Below are 25341 nucleotides of genomic sequence, written 5' to 3' on the forward strand. Positions count from 1 at the left end.
AGCTGGATAGTATTTTTTATTTTAGAAATCAAAAAGAATATATTATGTACAGATGTATACATAAATTTTTTATACACATATGAGTATGTGTATAGGAGTGTATGCAAACATTTCTGGATAGACTAACTAGAAAACTGCTAATAATGATTCCATTTCTGAGTGTCTTTTAAAGAGAGTAGAATGAGTGTCTTTTATTTGAAAGCATTCTGTTCTATGAGCTTTTGTCATGGATATGTGTCTTATAATAAAAGCAAAGCAGTTACAAAGAAATCAATATTATGACGGTATTTATAATAGAAATCAGTCAGGCTTCTCCTCCAGAAAATGCCCATGAAACAAAGTAAAATTGTGTTAGCCTTTTAAGTCAATTTTTATTATTCAATCTTTATTTTTACATTGAAATACAGGTTTACATATATGTATGTATGTATATATACAGGAAGAACTCTAATAGAATACAAACCAATTTGAAATGTATAGGCTATAAACATGGAGTAAAAGTTGAATGATTAATGTCTGTTTTGTTAAACAAAATTTAATTTTGCAAATAATAAGTTGACATTTTGGATACTATTCATACCAGTGATTATTTGTATTAGATATTCAAGATATACATATGTAATATATATATGCTTGTGAATCATAATACACCAACATAGATATTAAAATACATTCAGACAGCTGTAGGAGGCTTCATATTTGTAACTAGTAACTTAAATTCACAGCAAAACTATTTTATTTTGGTCAGCTTTTTCTGTGTCAGACATAACATGGGACTTCATGTTGATAATTTATAGTTTTAAATCAAAAATACATTTGAGGTAATTATTGTCACTTGATTGCTTATTTAACAGATACTTACTGGTAATGTTAAAATAACTATTTTTGATTTAAACATTAGTTGGGCATTTTAGGGCCTCCCTGGTGGCGCAAGGGGTTAAGATGCAACCTATGATTCTATCCGCAGCCACTGCAGCATGAGATCGATCCCCTGGCCAGGGGGCTACGCACATGGCTCAGCAGACCTCTCCTGACTCACCTGCTGCTCCCCTCAGCAGTGTATTTCAGTCAATCTGCCTGTTCTGTTCCCCACTCTGTCTCTGGTGAACCTCTCACCTCCTGCACCTCTGGCCTGTACCCCAGTAGTTGTATGCATAAATAAATAAATCTTTAAAAAAAAGCAGTTGGACATTTTAAACATTAGTTTAAACTAAAAGACAACTGTTGTCTTTTAGTTTACTAAAAGTTTAAACTAAAAGACTGGGGTTACTTACCAGTAATTGGAGTTCAATTTACTCCAATTTACTCCACAGATCCACATATTTTGGAGTAATCCCTTGTACCACCTCAAGGAATCGGGAGCTGTTAAAATGAGAATTTCCAGAAGGTTGGCACAACCTTAAGGCATGTGCCAAGTGCTGGTTCATTCCCTTTCTGTGCAAGCCTTAAAGCTTATTACCCACCTTTGTAATCCTAAACACACAGGATATGATGTATTCACAGGTATGGGTCTTGAAAGAAGCTTACCTAATCAAAGAATTTCAGTTACCATTTTAATTCTAACACAAACATTCACTTTTTAGGCATTGAGAGCAGTGTCAACCACTATAAGTCAAGAAACCTAGTACTTTTTAGTGTGATTACTAAATTTCTGGTACACTGTTTCTTACCTTGGGCTTGCAGTTTTCTTAGTAATTTGGCATCTGTATTATCTAGAAATTCAGCATTGCCAACATTTGGAGGTCGACCCTTGCGACGCCTCATCCTAGATTCTTCTCTTGCTCGCTGTCTATCTGGGTTTGGTGGTCGTCCTCTACGGCCTTCCATTGCCCTGATGTGGGGAATAACATCCTCTTCTTTCAAAAGACACCACTGCATTCCCTTTTAATGGAGATTTTATAGAAATAATATATTATTACCAACAAAATAAACCAAAGTGATCAATACATTGGTAAATTCATAGTCACTTAAAAATTTATAAAGTAGGCACAAACTACTTAAAAATTTATAAAGCAGGCACAAACTTTAGACATTTTTAAAATTATAACAGTTGATGGCCTTCAGGATAGCTTTCATATTATTAACTTTAATAACTTCAATTTTAAATACATATAGATTTATAGTTGTATCTATAAATATATAAAGAGTTATATATCTGAATCACCAAAAAAAAAGTCAAACCTGGATTTGATTAAACATCTAGACTTAATTACTGTAACTTTACAGGAAAAATAGAATGAGAAGTGATTGTTAAACTACACAGCAATATCTAGTCTGTAGGAAATTCTACAAATTACCTAGTTTCATCAACAAATTTTAGGAAGTAAAATATCTGTGGGAAGATTAAAAGCCTTAAAATATATATGAAAAAATTCCAGTGTGGGTTTTATCTACTGATTCAAATAAACAAGCTCCACAGAAAATTATGACAATTGAAAAGTTGGAAGAGGGACTGAAGTTTAATAATATCATGAATTTTAAAGGGTGATAATGGTACTTTAGCACTCTTAGACAAGAGCCCTTACTTTTTAGAGATAGAAAAGGAGGAAATATTTACACATAAAATAAGATGCATAAGATTTGCTTCAATAAGTTATGGGAAGGGATAGGGAGAAAGCGGTCTCTGTAAAACATACTGACTATATGATAATTTCAAAAGTTGATGATGTGTACATTATTCTATCTACTTTTGTGTATATTTAGGATTTTTCATTCTGGATATACTGATGGAAATACATACATCAGCATCATGGTAATATATTAAAGAAATGATACTGCTCAGTGCATAGATTCATTCTAAGTCTGATGTTCATATGTGAACCAACACAAATAGTGTACATTGTTATATTAACTTACTTATAGCACAAGATAATATATTCAGATATAGAAAAGGTATCTTCTAAAAAAATAATCCTATTAAGATAACTGTTTTACCATTTTTCCTTTTGGAAAGAAAAAAAATCTTTAATTATGAAGATTAAGGAAACTAACTCCAATCAATTAAAAGCAATCGAAAGTTCTAGAGTCACATTTAATGTTATGATTACTAACCTGGAGCAAGGAGTCTAATGAGCATTGCATTTAATGGTTACTACAAATATTACTCCTGCTATCAAAATGGATGACAGCTATATTCTAAGTTCTAAGCACTGTGGTTTACTCCAGGCATTGAAAATATTTTATCTACCTTAATCTTTACAACATTTTGCTCCAACATGGTTAAGTATTGTTGACTTTACATTACAACTGAGGGTATTCTGGCCCAGTATGGTTAAATAATTTCCTGAAGTACAGACGCAATAAGGAACAAAAGAACTATGATTTGAATGCAGGGTTGTCATTCTCTAAAATTTGCCTCTTAATTAACCATATTTTGTAAGTGACTAAACAAATAATCAGCTATGAAAAGTAAAGATTATATATAAGGCAAGATTGAGTCAGAAAATAATGAATACAGTTCATATTTACATGTTTAAAATTATATATACACACTCATTCCTTTCAGGAATTATGTTAAAAATAATTTTAAAAATTAATTCTGGATAAAATGAGAATTTTTTGCTGAGATGTCTAATCAAGTCAATAGAAACAATATTTGTGGTAATGCATTTTTAGGTGTTAAACCACTAAGAAGGAAACCATCAAAAACAATTTTATATTCCCCAGCATGGCAAGCTTTTGATTAGTTTTGGTTTTCATTTTTCTATTATGCTCTTAGGCATAAGGCAGCATGCATCACATAAATTGAAAAATATAAAAATGACATTCATGACACTTGGAGTAGAATAGAGAGACTAATAAAAGAGTCTATAAAGGCATCTGCATTCGGTTTTTAAAATGTCTTAATAATAATCAAATCAACTTTTAGCCAAGATTTAAAGTATGTGATCAATTTATCTCTTTATACCCAGTTGTAATTTTTACATAGCTATGTTTTTATTCTTAGGAAAATATACCCATGTCAACCAAGGAATAGAACATGTTTGTACCCAAAATTAAGCAAACAAATATAGTAACATAATTAGTTAATTATGTCATAATTTTTCCCTTCACAACTGTAAAGTAAATAGTTTCTAAGGGAATTGCATATATTGGGCAACATACAATGCCTTTTGACTCCTGGACTTGAGAAAATGAGAAATGGATTGCTATGGAAATCTGAAACTTACACTACAGCTTTAATTCACTGAGCAGACAATATAATTATGGGTAAGGGGAAAAAAGTATTTTTCTCAATAAACTTCAAGAAAAGTAAATATAATTTATAATACTTGATTCATATAAGCTTTTTTTCAATTAAAAATTATGCATTGAAAGAGCTAGTTTATTAATATATTAATTTCTAAGACTAAGATAGTAAATGCTTCCTGAAATACAATTATAGTGAATATATATAACATATATTCACATATATCTTTATATATATATATATGAATAAAATATAAGGAATTATTACTTACCAAACTGAGTTTTGGTTAAATAACATTCAATAAATTTAACCAGATTCAAATAGTTAATTTTTTTCACTACCATTCTCTTAGAAAGGAAACTTTTAGAATTCTTCTAATAACTGATCTATTAAAAAAATTTTTTTAGCATTTCATACCCAACATAGGCCTCTTATATATATTTCACATTACAGTAGAGTAAATTATAAAGCCTAGAAAAGTAGGCCAGAGTTTCTCAAAGAAACACAGGATGCTAAATTACCCTGCTAGGAGTCTAAGAAAAATATTAAGGAACAAGCAAGGCAAGGGCATCAAATACTTTTGACATAACTTGACATTTCATATTTTAAGAAAAATTAAGTGGATTTCCTTATACCTATCTCACAGTTTAATACGTCTATTTTTAAGGTAATTTATAGTGTCAGAAGTAGGCAGAGTGAGAGTTTTATATACTATGAACTTCTCAGCATTAGGAATTTGTGATCTACTCTAATCATTCTCTAATAATATTGTGTACTGAGTAGTACTTAAAAAGATGTGAAAGAGTAAGAAATGCTGGTTGATGGGAGCCATCTATTACAAACAGTTGAGAAAGATGTGGCTTGATAAAATTGCTTCCATAATGCTCACGATGTGTTCCAGTTACTGATAGCAGGTTACCCTCTAAGAGTGATCACTTTTAAAACCTCCTTTAGGCCCATAACTGAACACAATTAGCCTCCCAGTATAGACCCTTACCTAGCCATCAAAAATCCTACCTGGTAGATCAGAGACATAAATTTCCAGATTTTTAGATTTCTGGTACTGATCTTTCATGTTCTCAGTGTCCATAAGTAGCATTAGGTGTGACAGTTAACAGCAGAGTTGAATTAGAACTCTGGTTGTTGACTCTCAATCTTTTGTTCTTTACTTATTTGAAATAATTACTAGCCAAGGACTGCTTTGCCAACTTTATAGTAAAGTCTCCCCTCTGGTTGTTGACTCACAATCTTTTGTTCTTTACTTATTTGAAATAATTACTAGCCAAAGACTGCTTTGCCAACTTTATAGTGAAGTCTCCCCTTCTTACTCCTTATTAATAAAACCTTGATTTTAGTTGGACAGCACTGTGCTTAGTGTTATATCTTCCCTAGAAAATAGGCTTCTCTGAGTCAGTGATCATAATTTCTATATCTTTTGTACTCTTCAGTTTTTCTATGAATACTAACTTTTCCTTGAAGCTAATATTTCAAGTTCATTTCTATAGCCAACAGGTTCACAATTTTTTAAATTTGAAGTGCCATTAGGGAAAATTTTATTTGAAAGAAAAAATGCCTGGCATATTAAGCCACAAGTACTTATTGATTAAATGATGATGCAAAAGGCTCTTCTCAATAAGAACCTCAGATATTTTTCTTTTCTCATGGTCTTATGCTATTAAAAAGAAGAAATGTCTTTTTACAAGGTATTTCAAATAGAGAGAGCAACATTTTCTAAGTCACTTTTTTTACTTCTTCGCATCTTTCCTTTTTTTGCCTCGGATACATTGGATTATCATGAACCTTCTGGTTAAAAAGAAAGAAAATATATTTGCAATTATTAAGTAAATAAGTAATAATTAAGTAATTGTTTTATTCCCTACAATTCTATAAAAATTCTTTTTGAAGTAGACTAATAAATATCAAAATATTTCTTGTCATTAATAATTCACTTTCAAGCCAACATATAATTCTAGTAAAAATATGAACACCTTTTATCTTTTTACCAAAGCCTCATATTCAGGTACTATTTTATATTTACCAAAATCTTTCTGCCTTAACTTTACTGTTATTATTTTGACATTCAAAAACAAAAATGGAAACAATGATAAGCAGGTTCAAGTTCTTTATAATGTGATGGAGCAGACGTTTGTATGAAATTTATTTAGACCATTTTCAAAGGGGTAAGTGGTTAAAGTAATTAACAGAAATTTATTAGATGGTAGCTAGCAATATAACAGTGAACTTATTGTGTTATGGTTCATTTTTGTCCATGAAGTCTATATCACTAAAATCATGACTTTAATCCTGATAGGAAGTATTTGATAGCTTATAGTAGGTGCTGACAAGTAGCTGATGCCACAAATCTCTTATCACACTTGTAGATAAAATACATAAAACTAATAAAGAATAAATGAAAGGATCTGCCCACTCACTCCTATGTCAATCCTGTTTACTTGAAGTAAGGGCTTCACTTTTTTTTAAAGGTAAAAATCAGGTTGTTTTCCTTCAATTAATAATGAATTTATTTAAATTCATAGATGTAAGTTCTCATACCTCTCATGTTATACAAGTGAGTCAAGATTTTCAACACATATTTGCTGTTGAAATATATAACCCCTATCTTAAGCTCAGAAATATGTTGAGTGAAAAAACAATTACCTTATACAAAATAACCACTGTTTTCTACTTCAGTTATTAACTTCTAGCAGAAATTATCACCTCCTAAATTTACCTTGTAAAATATAGATCTTTAGATATAATTTATATATAATTTCTGATATGTTTGAGCAAAAGTAAGAACTTAGATAACTGATATTGGTTGTTTGGAGCTAAGTTTTAAGTGGAAAAAGAAAACTATGATAGAGAAAATATGTTTTCCATTTCAATTATTTTATTAGAGAAGTGATTACAAATACTAATGAAGCTGCAAACATTTTGCTTGTTATCAAAACCCAAAATAAATATACAAAGCTTGGAAAACTGCAGCAGTAACATTTAAAATCATTATCTACTATCTATCTCCATGAATTTTGAAAACTGAATGCTTAGTTTTATTGAATCACAAGGTGTAGAAGTATTTATTTTTAAAAATTAGTTGTTTTTCACATTATATTTGAAATACAAGCACATTTTAGAAGATAAGAAACATGCAAGAATGTAGGGGGAAAAGGATCCACTACCCACCAACCATTACCTCTATCATTAAAAATTTGACATATTTCCTCCCATTCTTTTAATGTGCATAAGTTGTTTTTCAATAGATACACAGTCATCAAACCATTTATATAATATGTACAAAGGCAAACATGTGGACATCACCACATGGTAACAGTGCTCTGTTCCAAACTATCTGTTATATCTTCTATAAAATTTAGGGCAGTCGGAATTATTATAAATCATATTTACTCTATCAAAAATAATCTTTATTTTCAAAAATAATCTTTATTTTATAATTATAAATGTTTTAATTAAGTACATTCTTCTACATATTAATCACATATTATATGGTAATACATAGGGTTCCACAACCATATGCATCTGATATTAATCAACTACACATTTTTTAGATTACTTACCTTTAATTGCTGTTCTCTAAAAGTGTCCTGAAGTGAAGCCAACTTACTAATATTTTTAAATTGAGAGAAATGTTCTCAAATTGCTAGTATTTTCCCCTAATAGTCCACTGTTATGTTGTTTAACAGGTTCTGAATTTACTAATTCATCATACATCTTTGATTGAAATAAATCTCTCAACAAGATAATAGGTATTTGGAAAACATTGATTACATTCAATAAAAAGTGAATGGATGTCAAAGAACATTCTACTTTGCCAATGATACTTTATAGATTAAGTATAATTATCACTGATCCAGTCTTTTATGTACTGAATAGTGATTAGCTTTCCTCTCAGAACAAAAATCTATTGAGCTTAAAAACATAAAGAACTCTTTGGCATAGATAAGACAAGCAGTATCTGGTAACAGGGACCAAAAGGTTGAAAAATTACAAGAATTTTTAAATATTTATTGCCTTCTAATATATTTATGACTAAATGACTGATCCATACATATGGAATGTGTCAAAACCAGTATGGTTCACTGAAATTCTGAAAATCTGGTGACTGATTTAGTCTTAGTTAAACATTTCTTATAGTTTAAAAACAAAAAGCTGAAAAAATTCCATATTTCCATAAAGAGTTAAACCTTAAATACATACATTCTAGAATTTTACATTACCAATAATAAGACAAATGTATCTGGACATAACTTCTTCCTGAAAAAGTCATTGACAAAAGGAAAATAAGATATACAATGAATGCAAAAGAACATTCTCAGAAACCTTGAGATTTAGTTATGTCTTTGCCTTGTTTAGGCTGTGCAAAGAAACTGAGGTAAATGTGGGCATTATTTTGTGCAAAATCACAAAACTATTTTGTGGAATAACAAAAATCTAGGTCTCCTCATTCCTTAACTAGGTTGTCTTCCCATGGAGTTGATAAAGTTAAAGGGAATAATAAGCTGAATCCTAGTAAGGAACAAAGGCAAAATAGTAAAGGAAATACACAGGAAATGAGGACTCTGGTGGGTTCTTTGTGCTGCTTCATGAGGATGTGTACTCACCCACAAGTGCAAAGTGAGCTGTGTTATGTTCAGAAGTGTGTATAATTAGCTTAAAAAATCAATTTCCCAAAAAAGCAGAAATTTCACTAACCTAATTGTAAGGATCTATCCCCGCCCACACCAAAATTTCCAAATTTGTGAAAATGGATCATATATCATGGCACAGTTGAATGGACAAGATCTTTCCCAAAAAACCCTAAGGTCTTCCTATTAATATTAATTTTTAAAAAACTGATTACCTTTCAGGCAATTAATGTTTTCTATATATCACATGAATGTTGAGATACTTTTATACCTGTAAAATTGACAGAACTAATAGGAAAAAGTTTGGCTAAAAATTATGAAATAAGAAATCTATCAGGTCAAAGCTCCTTGTTACTGAAACAATAGATTAAGGCCTTGTTGTGTGTTTACCACAAAGTTTTATGTATAGCTATATATGAATTAACTAAGAAAAGGCAATGCTCCAGAGTGGAGTGAAATTTACTTCATTTAGTTTTATGGCACTACTTTTTGGTTCAAAAACTTTACTTTTTAAAAAGTGGATACCTGCGGTCCATCTCTGGCTTCATAGAAGTCACCCACTCTTATTTTTGCACTGAAGCTGAAATTGTCCCTTGAGATATCCATTATTCCATTTCTGCTGAGATACTGAAAAAATCACATATTTTTCCACTTCAGGTTTTAATAATTACAACCCAGCTTTGATGTATAGCTATCTTTAGAATACTAATGTTTTGCATATTCTAATAAGAGTTTTAGGTTAAATACAATAGTCCCACACAAGAAAGTATATTGTATCAAGGAACTTTATCTGAAAAAAGGAGCACACTTTTTTTTGGATAAGCATGCTTAATAGACACCAAATATATGTTATTTGGTGAAAAGTATGTACCTTTATTACTTCGGGGTACTGTCTAAGTTTCTTCCCACATGGAGCATAATATGCTACTTCTCCTTGAAGGCGCCCTCCAAAGTTTCTTATTCTTGTCTCTCTCTGCCAGCTACACATAACAGAAATGAAAGTTATACTTAATTTATGAAGGGTTTTAAAAATGAAAATTAAAAACTTTCAGTATACATGCTCTTTAGAAAACATAAAAAGTACAAAGAAAACAAACATAAACCCCAAATCATACAAATCAAATACATTTACGTTAAACTCACTTAGATTTTTAGCTAAATAATTCAATTAAAAATTGAAGACAATTTACAAATATTAAACTCTATTTTTTTAAAAAAAAAAACTAGTAAGTGGTATTACTTTGGATACTTACTATAACATGTATCAAAGTATAGTGCGTTTTTTTAAAGTCTGAAAATTTTTAAGAAAAGTAAAGTAAACCTGGCTCTCTGCTATTTGGTCATGTACTTCCAGTGTGAAATTTCATAATTCCAATTAAACTATTCTAGTCAGACTGCTTAAGTCACTCAGTTTTGCCACAGTAATTTTCACTACCTTATAATTCTTTCTTTACAAAACCTTCAAATACTTTTTCCTCTGCCTTTTGCCAAATGATCTGCTTTTGTATTTTTCCAGTTATATCCCCTCCTAACTGCATAACCCCCCTAGTTCTGCCATATCTACCAATAACAGCCTTAATTTCAATTCTCAGCTATATCAAACATACATAATATATGGGAAAAGGGTTAGAGAAATCTTATTTTGCATACCCATATTCCAAAGGAATACGCAGTTCACGTTCATCTGTGACTCTTCTTCTTTTGGAAGTGCCTTCAAGAAAATTCAACCAGTTAATATAAAAAATTATTTATATATAATAATTTTTTATAGTTTTAAAACTTTTCTTTAAAAACTATATTTTAATGATGTGGATTATTTAGTGTGTTACTGTAGTTTGTACACTATTTTAAATGGTTTTCAACAAACCACACTGTATAAAGTAGAAGTTGTTTTTATTCTTTTGTCCACATGTCAGAATACTAGTCATTCTATTTACAGAAAATATAACCCATTGTAAAAATATGTAACTTCCCTCTCATTTAATATAATAACAGAAATGGCTAAAGCAGCAGGAGGGAGATAGTAGATAAAAGTTTCAGATTATTTTAGGTTTCTATAAAGATGTTACTAAGATGCTGAAAATTTTCAACAAATGGTTCATATATTAGAAATGTATATAAGATACATATATAATTTATGTAGAAATAATATAACTTCTATATCCATGTAAATCTATGGTCAAAAAAACTATTAGATATTTTAACTTATCTAAAGTACAAAGAAAAAGGATTATATATAAATATCTTCTATTTACAACAATCAAGTTTCACAAGCACAAATACATACACCTTAAATTAGTAGGATATCATACTACCGTAAATTAATTAGGATATCAAGTGAAAGCAAAATTGGAAATTTCCAAGAAAACAGTTAAATAAGTGAAACAACATATTTTACTATACATCTCTTTCTTCACCATTGAAATGAGAACAGAGAGTTTTAGAACATTAATGTAAGAACTTTCAATGAATACCCCTACAAATTTATATAGGTCAAATAGAAAATAAGACATGGCATGCTAATGGAATAATGTTACTCACTAATACAAATGCCATTGGCTGTGTGTTGGGCAGATAGGCAATTTTATCTTAGGTAATCAAGTGAACTCATTATTAAAGTATAACAAAGTCCAACTGTCAGTCAAATTTTAAATCCTAGACACACAAACTGAACACAAAATGAAAGTGTTCAAAATAAAGAGCTGTCATCAGTCAGGTTCTTGAGTTGGAAGTGCAGAGAGTAAAAATGGTATTGGGTCATATCCTTTGAAAATATAAGCTGACTTTTCTTAGTCACCTAAAATCTAACTGTAGCACTTGATTCCAATGAGATCATCCCCAGAACACTGCATAAATATTCTTGGTTTGACTTCTATTTTACAATAATAAAAACAAAGTGTAGGTACCAGAGTGTGGACTTGAAGTAAGTGTGGAAGAAGGTGTGCCAAGAAAAGCAGGTGACTGGGATTCTGAACATAAGGCAGCAGGAGCAGAGCCTGGGGCTTTTGCTATGTGGAGGTTACGAGGTGTTGAGTGAGCTGTGAGACTGATGGAAGGGCTTTTGACAGAGGAAGTTGTTTTATTCATTTTCATTGAAGTTTTCTCTCCTTCAGTATCACTATCTGATTCATCTTGGTCTTTATCATCATCATCATCTTCTTCTGATCCTTCTGTATCTGATTCTGAATTACTATCTGATTCTGGGAAGTAAAAGAAGCATTTGTATATTATAACTATATAATCACCAACAATTTGCAGTTTGTATCTACATGGAATAGTTCAGGAATCACCATCTGTGATTGAGAAATCAAAGAGCAACAGTTCCTGAAGAGTAATTCTAAAAGTTACTATCTTACAAGTCTTTGGAATACAATGTATGCAGTCTATCAATCCTCAAAGTTGTAACTGAAAGTATGTTTTACTCAACACTTAAATCATAAAATAATTCTTCTCATATGACATTACTCACATGATGAGTTTTGTTCAATGCTTCAAAATTATAACTTTTTTAAATCACTTACAACTTAATGGAAAAACTAAGTTTAGAGCAAATAGATTATTTAAATTAACAGATTCCAATGGCTTAAGAAGTCTATCAGAATCAGTACGAGGAAGAGAATGCTGGAACTACCATCATCCTTACATTTGGACTTTGAGGTAAAAGAAAATTTTCGAGAGAAGATTCTTGGTTTTTTTTGGCTGCACTTTTTCTTTTTTGGTACAGGACTTCATCAGACTTCTCACCCTTCCCAAAATACTATGATTACAGAAATAGTGTGGATTAATTTAGTGATTTAATAATTAAAGTTTGTTGTAGCTATATAATCCTATAAATGCATCTACTCCTAAAGATATGCAAAATCCATTCCCAGATTAAACTGGTAAACAAAAGACTGATACTTGGACTATATCTTACTGGTTCTCAGAACAAGTCTTTGTGAAATTGTGTTTTGTGTAGTACTATCTGCCACAATGAACTGCATTATAAAAATTAGTCTTTGAAAGTTATTAATATTGATATTCATCATATTTTATGAAAGGTTGTATTTAGGGATATCCCAGGGAAAATATTATTAGGAAAAATTGTTCTAACCATGAGCTATTTTGGTGTTACCTTACAGACATTTTAAATCGTGTAACTGACTATATTTTGCTCTTCATATTGGCTGCTAGAAAATTTACAAGTAGATTTGTGACTAACCAGTAACAAATGCAAATGTGTTTGTAGTATGCCTTTTATCTTTCTGTTTAAAACTTAATCTAGGTTATATTTAGGTTTTCAAACTTCTATCAACAAAGAGAAGAGTTAAAGGGAAGAAAAACAAAAAGTTAAAAAAAAACATAACTATAAAGTGAACAAAATAAATTCAGGGAGTACCCTGCAGGCTATTTAATGAATTTGATGTTACTCATGGACATTCACAGGGATTTAGGCTATGGGTACTTTTTAAATGACTGTGACTACAATTTTACCTTTGTTCAAAATATCAAGTGACACATTTTAACAAGGAGCAGAAAGAGATGAAGATAAGAAATAATTAAGTGGTCCTGAATTAATGAACATTAAGGAAATTTGTGAACTTATACATTTTACATCATTTATATTCACTTTAAAGTTTTTATTTATTTAATGTTGTGAATAACAAAGCTGAGAATTTAACTTTGGATTTCCAATTTTAATTACTTATATATTTTACCAGCTCATTATAAACAGACACACAGCTGTGTTAAGCACAGTGAATGAAAATGATCATAAATCTGTGAATTAAAAAAACTCTTCAAAAGGTTGGGCTTCACAAAATATTTACAGAAATACTTGAAATTTTAAAACGGAAACTAACCTGATTGGCTGTCATCAGATTCATCATCATCATCATCTTCCTCATCTTCTTCCTCATCATCTTCCTCTTCATCCTCATTTGAATCTTCAGAATCTTTGCTACTGGGAATGTCTGAATCTGTTCCTCTGAACTGTTCCACTAAAGATTTTGTAGGATGAGAGTGATGTGTTTTTACTGTGTTTATATTATTGCTAACTGCTTTTTCCTTCCCTTGACTATGCAAGACAGGTGAGGCCGAGGGCATTACAGCTGCCTGGTTGCCAGTGGTTCTTCTCCCGCTTGTGCTCAAGTTTACAGGGGAAGAAAAAGGAGTGCTACTTGCAGTAGCAATGTTTTCATTAATCTTACTCTGCATTTTAGTTTTGGTAGTAAGTGCTAGAGGAGCCTCTTGAATGACACTCTGAATAACTCCATTTGGTTGGTGATTACCTAAAAGTGCATTTGTCAAAAATGGATTAGGGTGGTTGTTTTCTAATGTTTGTTTTGGATGTGCTGGTGAACTAGAGGTTGCTTTTGGATTTGACAAAGCTGCAATAACCTTCTTCAAGCTCTTAGATGACTCCTGTTTCTTTAACTGTGCTGGGAATGTCTGTTTATATTGTTCCTGTTGAAACATGAGGTAAAAAACATAACAATAGTTCTTAAGAACAAAGATTACTTTTACTTTTTGTAGCATCTGACAACAGCTGCTTGTGTTCAAATTTAAATCATGATATACAAGCGCTATAAAAGTAACAGTGAAGATTTTTGATAATATATGCCAATGGTTAAAAGTTTTAGTGCCTCCTACATCACTGCCAACTTTTAAAAACATAAATACTTCATTCAGATATTCAAATTACTTTCAAAGAGGCACTAACATACCTTTCTAGACAAACTGGGCTATTTGCATACCCTATTCATATCATACTTTCAACACCTCCATATTTTGTTATTAACATTTTCTCTGCATGAGATGTGTTCCTTTTATAAATTTCAGACTGATAAAATCCATTTCATTCTTTAAAATCTAACCCAGAAGCTATCAATGTTTGACCCAGACAAAAGCACTCACTGCCCCTATCCTTTGACCTCCTTTATCTCCTTTATCTCCTGTGCTCCCTATGGTATATAGATTTATATAGGGCTAGTTAGAACGCTAGCTCAATGTTCTGTGAGATATACTTAGAATATTTTTAGCACATGAGCATCAGAAAGAGTATAATGAAACAATTTATAAAATGATACCTTTCTTTGGAAAAATTAATTTACAAACCATTAAGCTATAAAATCTACTACTATAGAATAAAAACAAATTATTTGACTTGCAAAGTTCTTGAAAAGAATAAAATTTAAATTTCATCTAATTCATAAAAATAATACATAAAATAAACTGAAGCACAATGATTGAAATATTCTAGGTCAATAGAAATACAGTTGAATTTCAGAAGGTAAAATTCTGTTAATATTAAAATTATTGCCTTGAAATTAAATTTGATGCTGTCAACATTGAAGCCTGGTTAGCACTCAAGTCAGCAAAGATTTGTGGTGGGCATTTCCCAAATACAAAGGTAGACAAAATAACTTATTAAATATTTTTAAAAGGACAGGTACTAATAGGCAGGAAGCAATTCCTATACAAACTATTTTATTTGCCATCTAACAGTTTTGGAGATTAATTATTCAAAAAATATTATTCATAACTAAGGTAATGAATAGCTCACAAACAGAAAGTGCTATGTTATTTATTCAGTGAATAAAATATGGTAAACTATACTAAATTATTATATTTATCTTTAGAGAATTTTATAGTAAAATTCTTACAAAAAATACCTTAGTATACTTAATTTTACTCAATACTTATAAATAAGCATTGCATATTATATATAAGAATATATAATGTACTTAATACATCACTATTTCACAGACACTGACTTAAATTTTTGGCAGCAGAATTTGGTGCATTTTTTCTTAGAACATAATTATGTCATATAATCATTTCATACTCTAATAAACAAGATCAAAATAATCATGAACAAAAACTTTCCTTTTTTGTTTTATATTCTCTATTTCAGTTTCTGAAATTGCTCCTCACTTTATAATTCTAGAAAATCACCAGTCATATATTGACAATTGGAGATTTTATTAGAGTAACCAAGATAACCCTGTTTTATCCCAAAACCTGTACCAGTTACTCTTTCATGGCAAACATGTTACCTTTCTTGAGAGAAGAGGTGGTAAATAAAAAAAGTAGGGGAGAAAATTGAGACCTGTTAGCAGCAAACATCTTGTCGCTTTAAAGTACTCACTTTAGTAACAGGACTATGGCAGGAGATAAGTTCAAAGCACTGACTACTTCAAGAAGTTATTGTTGTCCCAGCCCCAACCTGAGTCTTTACAGATAACAACAAAAAAATCTTTTCTACAGAAAACAAAATATTCACTCCTGGTTTATACAACCAATTAGTGTATAGTGCTTTGAATTAAATATCCAAATTGTATGGGTATGGAAGGAACCAATGATATAACACTCAAAATCATACACTAGTGAAGAAGGCAAATGCAGAGCAAGGATGAAAAAACTGAGACTATCATAAGAAATAAGGGAAAATTCCATATTGTAGACAGTCATATAAAGAAAAGAGAGCTGATATGACAGTATTTATAAAATACTCTATAATTCAAAACTAGGTACCAATAAAAAGTAGATACTTATTTAAGGTTGAGTCTAATGTGAATATCTATTTAAATAAAATATCTCCCATTAACTATTATTAGCATTTCAGAAATACCAAAATATTTCATTTTAATCATGGGCTTTTATGACCTCTATTTACAATACTTCTGTCCTTTAACTTGTTATGTGATGTTAGTAAGTGACATTAGCTCTATCTGCCTTAGTTTCTGTACTTCACATAAAAAGGATTACATAAGATTATTTGGTTTCATAGATTATGCAAGTGCAATAATGAATGATTTTCAATTCAGTCATATCAAATGCTTTAAATAAGCAACATTTAAGAAACTAAAAACATGAAGAAATCTTTTATGATGCATATAATCTTGATGCAGCTCTGTAAACTCATTTATCTGAAAGTTGTATATGCAGTAATGAAAATTAAAATCACCCAAAACTGTATATTTTTTAATCTTCTTGATTTACTCATGAAGATGTAATGGCAGTAATATTGCCTTATGACTGAGCAGTGCATCATAAATTATTGTATGCACAGTATTATAACATTGGTCGTACCATTTAGATCAGGAGAGTCTCAAATCTGGCTGCACATGAATCACCTGGGAACCTCTTTGGACATGCTTTTAGTCTCACCACAACAGATCCTGAGTTAATTGTTCTGAGGTGGTATTTTTTTAAGCTTCTCAGATGATTCTAATGTATACTGAGATTTAAGAATCACTCATTTTTATTGTCAAAAAAGCCTGATTTGCTCGTCATTCTTTGACCCTGCATTAAATTCTTCACAGAACAGTAAGAGTCAATGGAAAAATTCATGACTTTTATGAGAAAGGCAGCACCTGACAGTGGTTAAGAAAAAGCCTCTAGTTCCACACTGCCCAGGTTTGTATTCTAGTTGCACTAACTTGCAGTGTGATTTTGGGAAGGTTACTTAAGTTCCATGAATCTTAATTTGATCATCTGTAAATGGGGATAATAGCATATGTAGATATTAGTATCCAATGAGAAAAAGTATTTTCAGCACATAAAACAATTGTTAATAGTAAGACCTCTGAAAGTTAACTAATATTAGGATGCTAATGATCATTTTTATAACCACAAACGAGAATACTATGCCCACACATAGTATTTTTTCCATTGTTGTAAAATAAGAGCTGCTAATTGGATTACTAGAATTTTACTGGACATACAAACTTAGATTATGTTGTAATATAAAATCAGCAGCAAGAAAGCAAATTCTCTGATGAATGGTTTTGATGTTTATGTAAGTAAAAGTTACTAAAATATTTTGTATTTCATATATTATGAATGGCAAAATAAATTATTACAAAGAATTTTTACACTTAACAATTAAAATTATAGGACTACAAAAGGTAAATCACTTGAGTCAATTTCTTTAACAAAGAATATATTGGTATTAGAAAACATGACATTGACTTTTAAACAAAAGCATTTGTGAAATTTGTATATTCAAACACATTTCTCCCCTTACTGCTAAGTCAATAAAGCTGGGAAAAAATAACACAATTTTGTAATCAAAAATATATTAAGCATATCTATATGTATCTGTCTTATATATAAACACAGAATCAGAGATATTTAATTTGCTGATGTGTATTTCTATTTCTAGTGACAGAGAGTATAAAAATAATAGTAGAATTTAATTTAAACTTGCATATTGTTAGACTATATCCAAGCTCTTTCTCTAATAATAAAATTCTTCCCTAATAATTTTTAACTCACCCGTTTGGATCGCAATTCATTTGTCAAAGAACTAGATTCTTCAGAGGTATTTTTATTCCCTGCTTTAAGAACTTCAGGAGAAGGAACTATGAGTTTCATATAAGTTTCCTTTTTGGCTTGATTTACCAAAGATAAAGGTTTCACATTGGACACCAATCCCGTAGACTGTATTACACTTGTGTGTTTGTTCACAGATTCCTCCTTTGCCTGAGAGCTTTGGAAAATAAATGGAAGCTGCTGTGACAAAACCTGAGGCTGCTTCTGCTGGGATTGGAATGATGAGTGAGTCTGGGATTCAGACACTAGAGGTAATGGCTGGTGTATTCTTTTTTCCTGGGCTTTTTCAGTTGTTTTCTGTCCCTCTGCTTTTGGGTCTGAAATACTATGTAATAGCACCTGTAAATAAAAATTGAAAAGCAACTTCTTAACATTTATTAAAACAAAAAAAATCAAACAGTAAAAATAAAGGAAAACAGGGTATATTACAAAGTTCTTAATGATTTCTGATAAAGTTCATTAAAAAAACCACCAAATGCCTTTAAAATTGTTTTTCCCTCTTCTTCTTTCTCATGTATAAGAATTAAAGGCAATGATTAACTTCAACTACAGATTTTGAGTTGAGATTAACCAGTTAATGCCCAAATATGAATAATGTATAGACACTACTAATGACATCATACCTGGTTGTTACTTTTATGTTGTGCTTCGCTCTCTGATTCAGAATCATCATCTTCACTTTCTTCAATACTTTGATCTTCTTCATCTTCCTCAAGATCATCTGAATCACTACTACTAATTCCTTCACTTGAGGTGTCGGATGATGTGCCTGAATCACTGTCACTGTTGCTAGAACTTTCCATAGTTTTCTTCCTTGGTTTCTGTATAAAAACAAGATTTTGAGCAAGTCTTTACTTTGGGGGGAAAAATCAAGTTTCAGTAAGAAATATGATCTTTTAGCTTTGAAATGATATTTATGATCTCAAAATGTCATTTTAGCATTAAAAAGACCATATTGTAAAGATAATTAGTCCACAAACTAATCAAAATAATCTGACAGGAATCTGTGAATAAAAAGTACAATCTCTGTCATGTACACAACATTGGAAATATAAATAAATACACAGATCTGCTCATGACTGCAAAGCTTCGAAATGTACAACATATTAAAAAGAGCTCTTTAAAAAATAATAACTCCAATTATAGGGTTATGTAAGTATAAAGTTTTTATTTAGGGTTTTTTTTTTTTTTGGATTTGATATATATTTACTAAACTTGGCATTCACAATTACTTAACACAACCCGTTGGGTAGTGGGGGAAAATACATGCTTACTGATAATAAGGAGCTTTCTCCAAAATACAAAATAGAGAAAAGGTTGAATCAAATTCTTCAGTCTATATTTTGAGAAGTATACTACCAGAAAGTAGGAGAGAATGTTTACATGACAAAGCAAGAGATCAGATTTGGGAAAATAGGACAAGGAGCACCAGTGAAGCAATGGGGAGAAATGACCCAACTGCTTTCCTGCCCACACCCATAAAGAGTGGTAAATCAGGGGTACCTTAGGTTAAATTAATTGTGAGTAGGCTAGATAAAATATGCTCTTTTTCACAATATTTTTCACTTTATTTCATGTACATATAAAATGAGAGAGAATCCACAAATTGCATCACTCCTTATTTAGTTGTACAATTACTTTGTAGATACTGGACATCAGCCACTTGAAGATAAATGATCTGTAAATATTTCCTTCCATTCAATAGGGTGTTTTTGTTTCTTTGTTTGTTTTAATGATGGGTTCTTTTGCTTTGCAGAAGCATATTAGTTTGATGTAGTCAAACTTTTGATTCCATTGCTGTTGAGTCAAGTCCCCCAAGACATCTGTGAAGCTGATATGGTGGAGTGTATTGTCTGTGTTTTTGCCTATGCATTTTACGGTTCCAGGTCTTACATACAAGTTTTCAATCTATTTTGACTTAACTTCACTATATGGTGTGAAATAGTGGTCAAGATTCATTCTTTTGCCTATGGCTCTGCAGTTTTCCCAAGACCATTTTTTTTTTTTTCAATTGCATATGCTTGGCTCCTTTGTTGTAGATTAACTGTCCATGTAATTATAAGTTTATTTCCAGGTTCTCAATTCTAGTCACTGGTCTTTGTTTTTTTTAATTCAATATGATACTGCTTTGATACTATAGCTTTGCAGTATGTTTTGAACTATTGTAGTATGATACTTCTGTCAGAATTGTTTTGGTTATCTGGGATATTCTGTGGTTCCACATAAATTTCAGTAATGTTTGTTCTATTTCTTTGAAGAATGTCACTGAAACTTGGTATGGATGCAATAAATCAGTATACTGCTTTAGGTAAAATGGCCATTTTTAACAATGTTAATTCTTCTAGTCTATTAACAGGAAATATCTTTCCCATTCTCTCTGTCTTCTATTTATTTGAACAATGTCTTACAGTATTAACTGGCCAGTCCTCCACCTCTTTTGTTTAGTATATTCTTAGGGATTTAACTGTTTTTGATGTAATAGTAAAGAGAAATGTTTTTCTTGATTTTTTTCTCTTCTAGGTTATTATTTGCATATAGGAACACAATCAATTTTTGTAAATTGATATTACAGCCCACTGTACTGATCACCTCTAATTGTTGTGTGGCTTTTTGTGGGGTTTTTTTTTTAAGTGGAGCCTTTAGGGGTTTCTATGCAGTTAATCATGTCATCTGCAAACACTGATACTTTTATTTTTTTCCCAATTTGGATTCCATTCATATCTTTCTCTTGTCTAATTGTTCTAGCTAGAACTTCCAATACTATTTAGAATAGTAGTGGTGAGAATGGATATCTTTGTCTTATACCTGATCTTAGCGGAAAAGCTTTCAGTTTCTCACCTTACTCATCTCAAGATGAGCAAGTTTCTTATCTTACTATGACGTTAGGTGTGGTTCTGTCATATATGGTATAACAAATATATAGTATGACCATATATGGTGTACTTGCTATATTTAGGTATGTTCCTTGTACCCCAACTTTGTTGAGAGTTTTTCTAATAATGGATGTTGAATCTTAGCAAATGCTTTCTCTGCATTGAGATAAGATCATATGAGTTTCATCTTCCCTTTTGTTGATGTAGTAAATCACATTAATCAATTTGTGGATTTGATCCACACTGTGTCCCTGCAATAAATCACACTTGGTCAAAATATATAATCCTTTTCATGTGTTGTTGAATTTGAATTGGTGAGATTTTGTTGAGGACTTCTGCATTTATTTTCATCAATGATGAAGGTCTGTAGTATTCTATTTTTTTCTGTGATGCTCTTGTCTGCCTTTAGTATGAGTAATTTTCATCTCATAAATATATTTGAAAATATTCCCTTCTCCTCAATATTTTGATAGGGTTTGAGATGGATAGGTACCAGTTTATCTTTGAAGGTTGGTAGAACTCACTGGTGAAACCATATGTTCCTGGGCTTTTGCATTTCAGGAATCTTTTGATTATTATTTAAATTCCCTTGCTTGTGATTGTTCTGTTCAGATTTTCTTTACTTCCTAATTCAGTCTGAGAAATCTAAATACTTCAATGAATTTGTCTCTTTATGCTAGGTTATTTAATTTATTGGCATATAGATGTTCATAGCAGTCTCTTATGATTCTCTGTATTTGAACTGTCTGCTGTAACTTCTCTTTTATTTCTAGATCTACTTATTAGTTTTCTCCCCTTTTTTTCTGTTAGACTAGCTAACATTTATCTATTTTTTTAAAAAAAGAAATTTTTTGATATTTTGTACAGTCTTTATTTCTATTTCAATTATTTCTGCTCTAATTTTTATTATTTCTTGCTTCTACTGGCTTTTGATTTTGTTCTTTTTTCCTACCCATTTAGGATGTGAGGTTATTTATTTGACAGCTATCTTATTTCTTGATGCAGATTTGTATAGTTATATACAAATAGTTATATACTACCCTCTTAGTAGTATATAACTACTAAAAAAATAGTTATATACTACCCTCTTAGTAGTGTTTTTGGTGTGTTCCAAAGGTTTGCTTATATTATTTTCAACTGTCATTTGTAAATTTTTTTTTTAATATATATTTTTATTTATTTATTTATTTATTTATACAAGCACTGGGTACAGTCAGAAGCGCGGGCGGATGAGAGAATTCACCAGAGCCAGAGCGGGAAGCAGAGCAGGCAGAAGGACCAAAGTACACTGCTGAGGGGAGCAGCGGGCAGCAGGAGAGGTCTGCGCACCATGTGGGACCCTCCTGCAGTGGCCGGGAAGCAGCTGGGAATCGAACTAGCGCTGCAGAGGCTGCAGGCAGCCTCGCAACCCAGCCAGCGCTCAACCACTGCGCCACCGGGAGGCCCTGTAAATATTTTTTTAAAAGATTTATTTATTTTATTTATACAAGCACTGGGTACAGTCAGAAGCACGGGAGGGTGAGAGAATTCACCAGAGCCAGAGCAGGGAGCAGAACTGGCAGAAGGACCAAGGTACACTGCTGAGGGGAGCAGCGGACAGCAGGAGAGGTCTGCGTGCCATGTGGGACCCTCACCCAGTGGCTGGGGATCGAACTGGCGCTGCAGAGGCTGCGGGCAACTTCACAATCCAGCGCTCAGCCACTGTGCCACCAGAGAGGTCCATGTCATTTGTAAATATTTTAAATTTCTCCTTAATTCATCATTACCCCAATTGTCCTTTATGTCCAGTCTATTGCTCATTGTCCAACTGTTAGAATCCCCCCTCCACTTCCTTTTTTGTGGTTGATTTCTAACTTGATATTATTTTAATCAGAAGATAACTTCATATGATTTCAATCTTTATGAATTTATTGAAACATGTTTTGTGACCCAATATTTTGTCTGTTCTCGAGAATGTTCCATGTGCACTTCAGAAGAATGTGTACTCAGCTTTTTTGGAATGTAATGTCCTATAAATGTCTATTAAGCCCATGTCTATTAATTCCATGTTTGAGGTGACTGTTTCCATGTGATTTTCTTTCGGGTTGATGTGTCCACTGATGAATGTAGGGTACTGAAGTACAATTGTGTCGGCGCCAATACCTGCTTTTATATTTGTTAATAGTTCCCTTTTGTATTTTGATGAGTGTTATTTTTTCCTGATGTACTAATAACTTAGCCATTATATAATGTCCATACCTATCTCTTGTATCTTTTTGAGATGAAAGTCTATTTTATTTTATATAAATATGGCTGTCCTTACTTTTTTTGGTGGGGAGTCCCCTTTGCTTATAGATGTTTTCCAACCATTTACTCGGAGTCTATGGTTATCCATGGAGCTCAGACAAGTCCCATGGAGACAGTGTCAAGTTGGGTTTTGTGTTCATATCTAATCACCCTCTCTGTGACTTTTGATTGGTGAGGTCAATCTATTTCCATTTAGGTTGATTATTGATATATGAGAATTTATTACTGCCATTGTCTTTAGTTTCTTGTTCTATTTATTTCCTCATCCAATTTTTTATGTGTATTTCCTTGCCTCTGATATAGATAGAAGAACTTTTAATATTTATTGTAGGGGAGGTGGAGTATTTGTAAGTTCCTTCGCTTCTGTTTGTCTGGGAAGGACTTTATGTCTCCCTCACCTTTGAAAGGGTAACTTGCAGGATATAGTATTCTTAGTTGGAAGGTTTTATCTTTCAAGTATTTTGAATGCGTTATTCCATTCTTCCCTTCTTTGTTTGGTTATTTCAGAGACGTATGATGTAAACCTGATGGGAGTACCTTCATAAATTACCTGCTTTATTTTCTAGTCACCTTTAATATTCCTTTGAAGTCTTGGTAGTTTTGTGACTATGTCTTGGTATAGGTTTTATTGCATATAGGCATAACCAGGAGCACATTAAACTTCACAGACTTATACAGTTAGGGTCCCTTCTAGGGTTTGGAAAATTTTCCTGTATTATTTCTTACAGAGAAAAAGTTCTCTGTAACTTTCTCTCTGTTCCCCTTCTGAAATACCCACTATCCTTATGCTGCCTTTCCTACTGGAGTCAGATCCTTCTCAAAGTATTTCTTCATTTTTTCTTCACATTTCTCTCTTTTCTACTTGGGTTCTGTATGCATTATTATTTTTGAGGCTACTGATTCAATCTGCCATTTGGTGTATTCTGCTTCCATAGCTTTCTTCAAATTTTACCATCCCCTCTTTTGAACCTTTAATCTCCTACATCTCATATCTCTACATCTATTTAAACCTTCAATTTCTATTTTCTAAGCATATGGAATGCTTTATGAATTTATGTGACCCCCTTATGCTGGGGTCATGGCAGTATCTATCAACACAATTTTAGTTTATGTATTGCACTCCTTATTTAGCTTTAGTCTTCTTTATGCAGATAGTGTTTCAGTTACCAAGTATTTACAAATAACATGCCACATATATCTTTCTAGGTGTTAGACCACAATGATGTCTGAGAGAGTCCTTTTTTACAAGAAATTTTTATGGTAGTCAAGGTCTGGCAAAGTAGACAGATAATTAATATAAAAGCAAAGTGTTCCATATAGCAATAAATGCTATAGAGAAGATAAAAAAGAAAAAAAATAGGGCATTTCTTTGGTAAGGGTAAAAAAAATAGTTTTTATATTTCACATCAGGAAAAACAGACAAATATGATCAAAATAGAAAATATAGAAAAATATGATCAAAGAGAGAGATTAATTTCATGAACATTTAAGACTCTTTATGAAAAAGAACATCCAAAGGGACACTGGGTCACATGAAAGCAAAGATTTGTGCTTAAAGAACAGACAACAGTAGTGGATAAATCATGAGATGAATTATAACTAAATAAACATTTAACCATAGAAAAATGCCAATAGGAGGCCTGAAAAGGAGAAATGTTGAAATGATGGAGCAACAAGATTGAGTACAATCAAAAGTTACGAACATTTCAACAGTATTTTCTGGCAAGTTAAAGGACAAACTTATAAAAATAAAAAAAGAGGCAGTAAATTACAAAAGCAATGAATTATAAAAATCATGATCTTAAGGGAAGTACAGTCTTTCATTACTAAGGGATTTGGGAGACTGCTGGAAACAAGGTGTCTGTTGTTCACTGGTGTCAGAGATCAGTGAGGTATTGCAGGTCAAGACTGACACAGGAAGCACTGTCTGCTGCAGTGCCAAAAAAAACTGACTGGGAACTTCCTAACCGTGGTCCCAGTAAAATTAATTAGAAAGGTACTCACTAAGAAACCAGCAAAACTACTAATAAGC

The 25341-nt window shown here is 31.6% G+C and overlaps 1 protein-coding gene across 17 annotated transcripts in view; it reads right to left on the bottom strand.

Moving 5' to 3' along the window:
• The window catches only part of BAZ2B (bromodomain adjacent to zinc finger domain 2B), a 294239-nt gene that overhangs the window by 54382 nt on the left and 214516 nt on the right, over positions 1–25341 (bottom strand). For 11 of the 17 annotated variants that reach the window (XM_054699766.1, XM_054699765.1, XM_054699764.1 and 8 more), the window contains 8 exons: positions 18774–18971; positions 18094–18489; positions 13674–14277; positions 11739–12032; positions 10483–10543; positions 9704–9812; positions 9358–9459; positions 1671–1881 (listed from right to left, as the gene is read on the bottom strand). In XM_054699766.1, the coding sequence (XP_054555741.1) occupies positions 1671–1881; positions 9358–9459; positions 9704–9812; positions 10483–10543; positions 11739–12032; positions 13674–14277; positions 18094–18489; positions 18774–18971 (1975 nt within the window). The remainder of the gene's footprint in view (positions 1–1670; positions 1882–9357; positions 9460–9703; positions 9813–10482; positions 10544–11738; positions 12033–13673; positions 14278–18093; positions 18490–18773; positions 18972–25341) is intronic. The other 6 variants (XM_054699762.1, XM_054699767.1, XM_054699761.1 and 3 more) reach the window with 2 other exon arrangements.

Source organism: Talpa occidentalis, unplaced genomic scaffold (genome assembly GCF_014898055.3).
Source record: "Talpa occidentalis isolate TD23 unplaced genomic scaffold, MPIMG_talOcc4v2.1 talOcc4.3, whole genome shotgun sequence".
In the NCBI taxonomy this organism is placed as follows: Eukaryota; Metazoa; Chordata; class Mammalia; order Eulipotyphla; family Talpidae; genus Talpa; species Talpa occidentalis.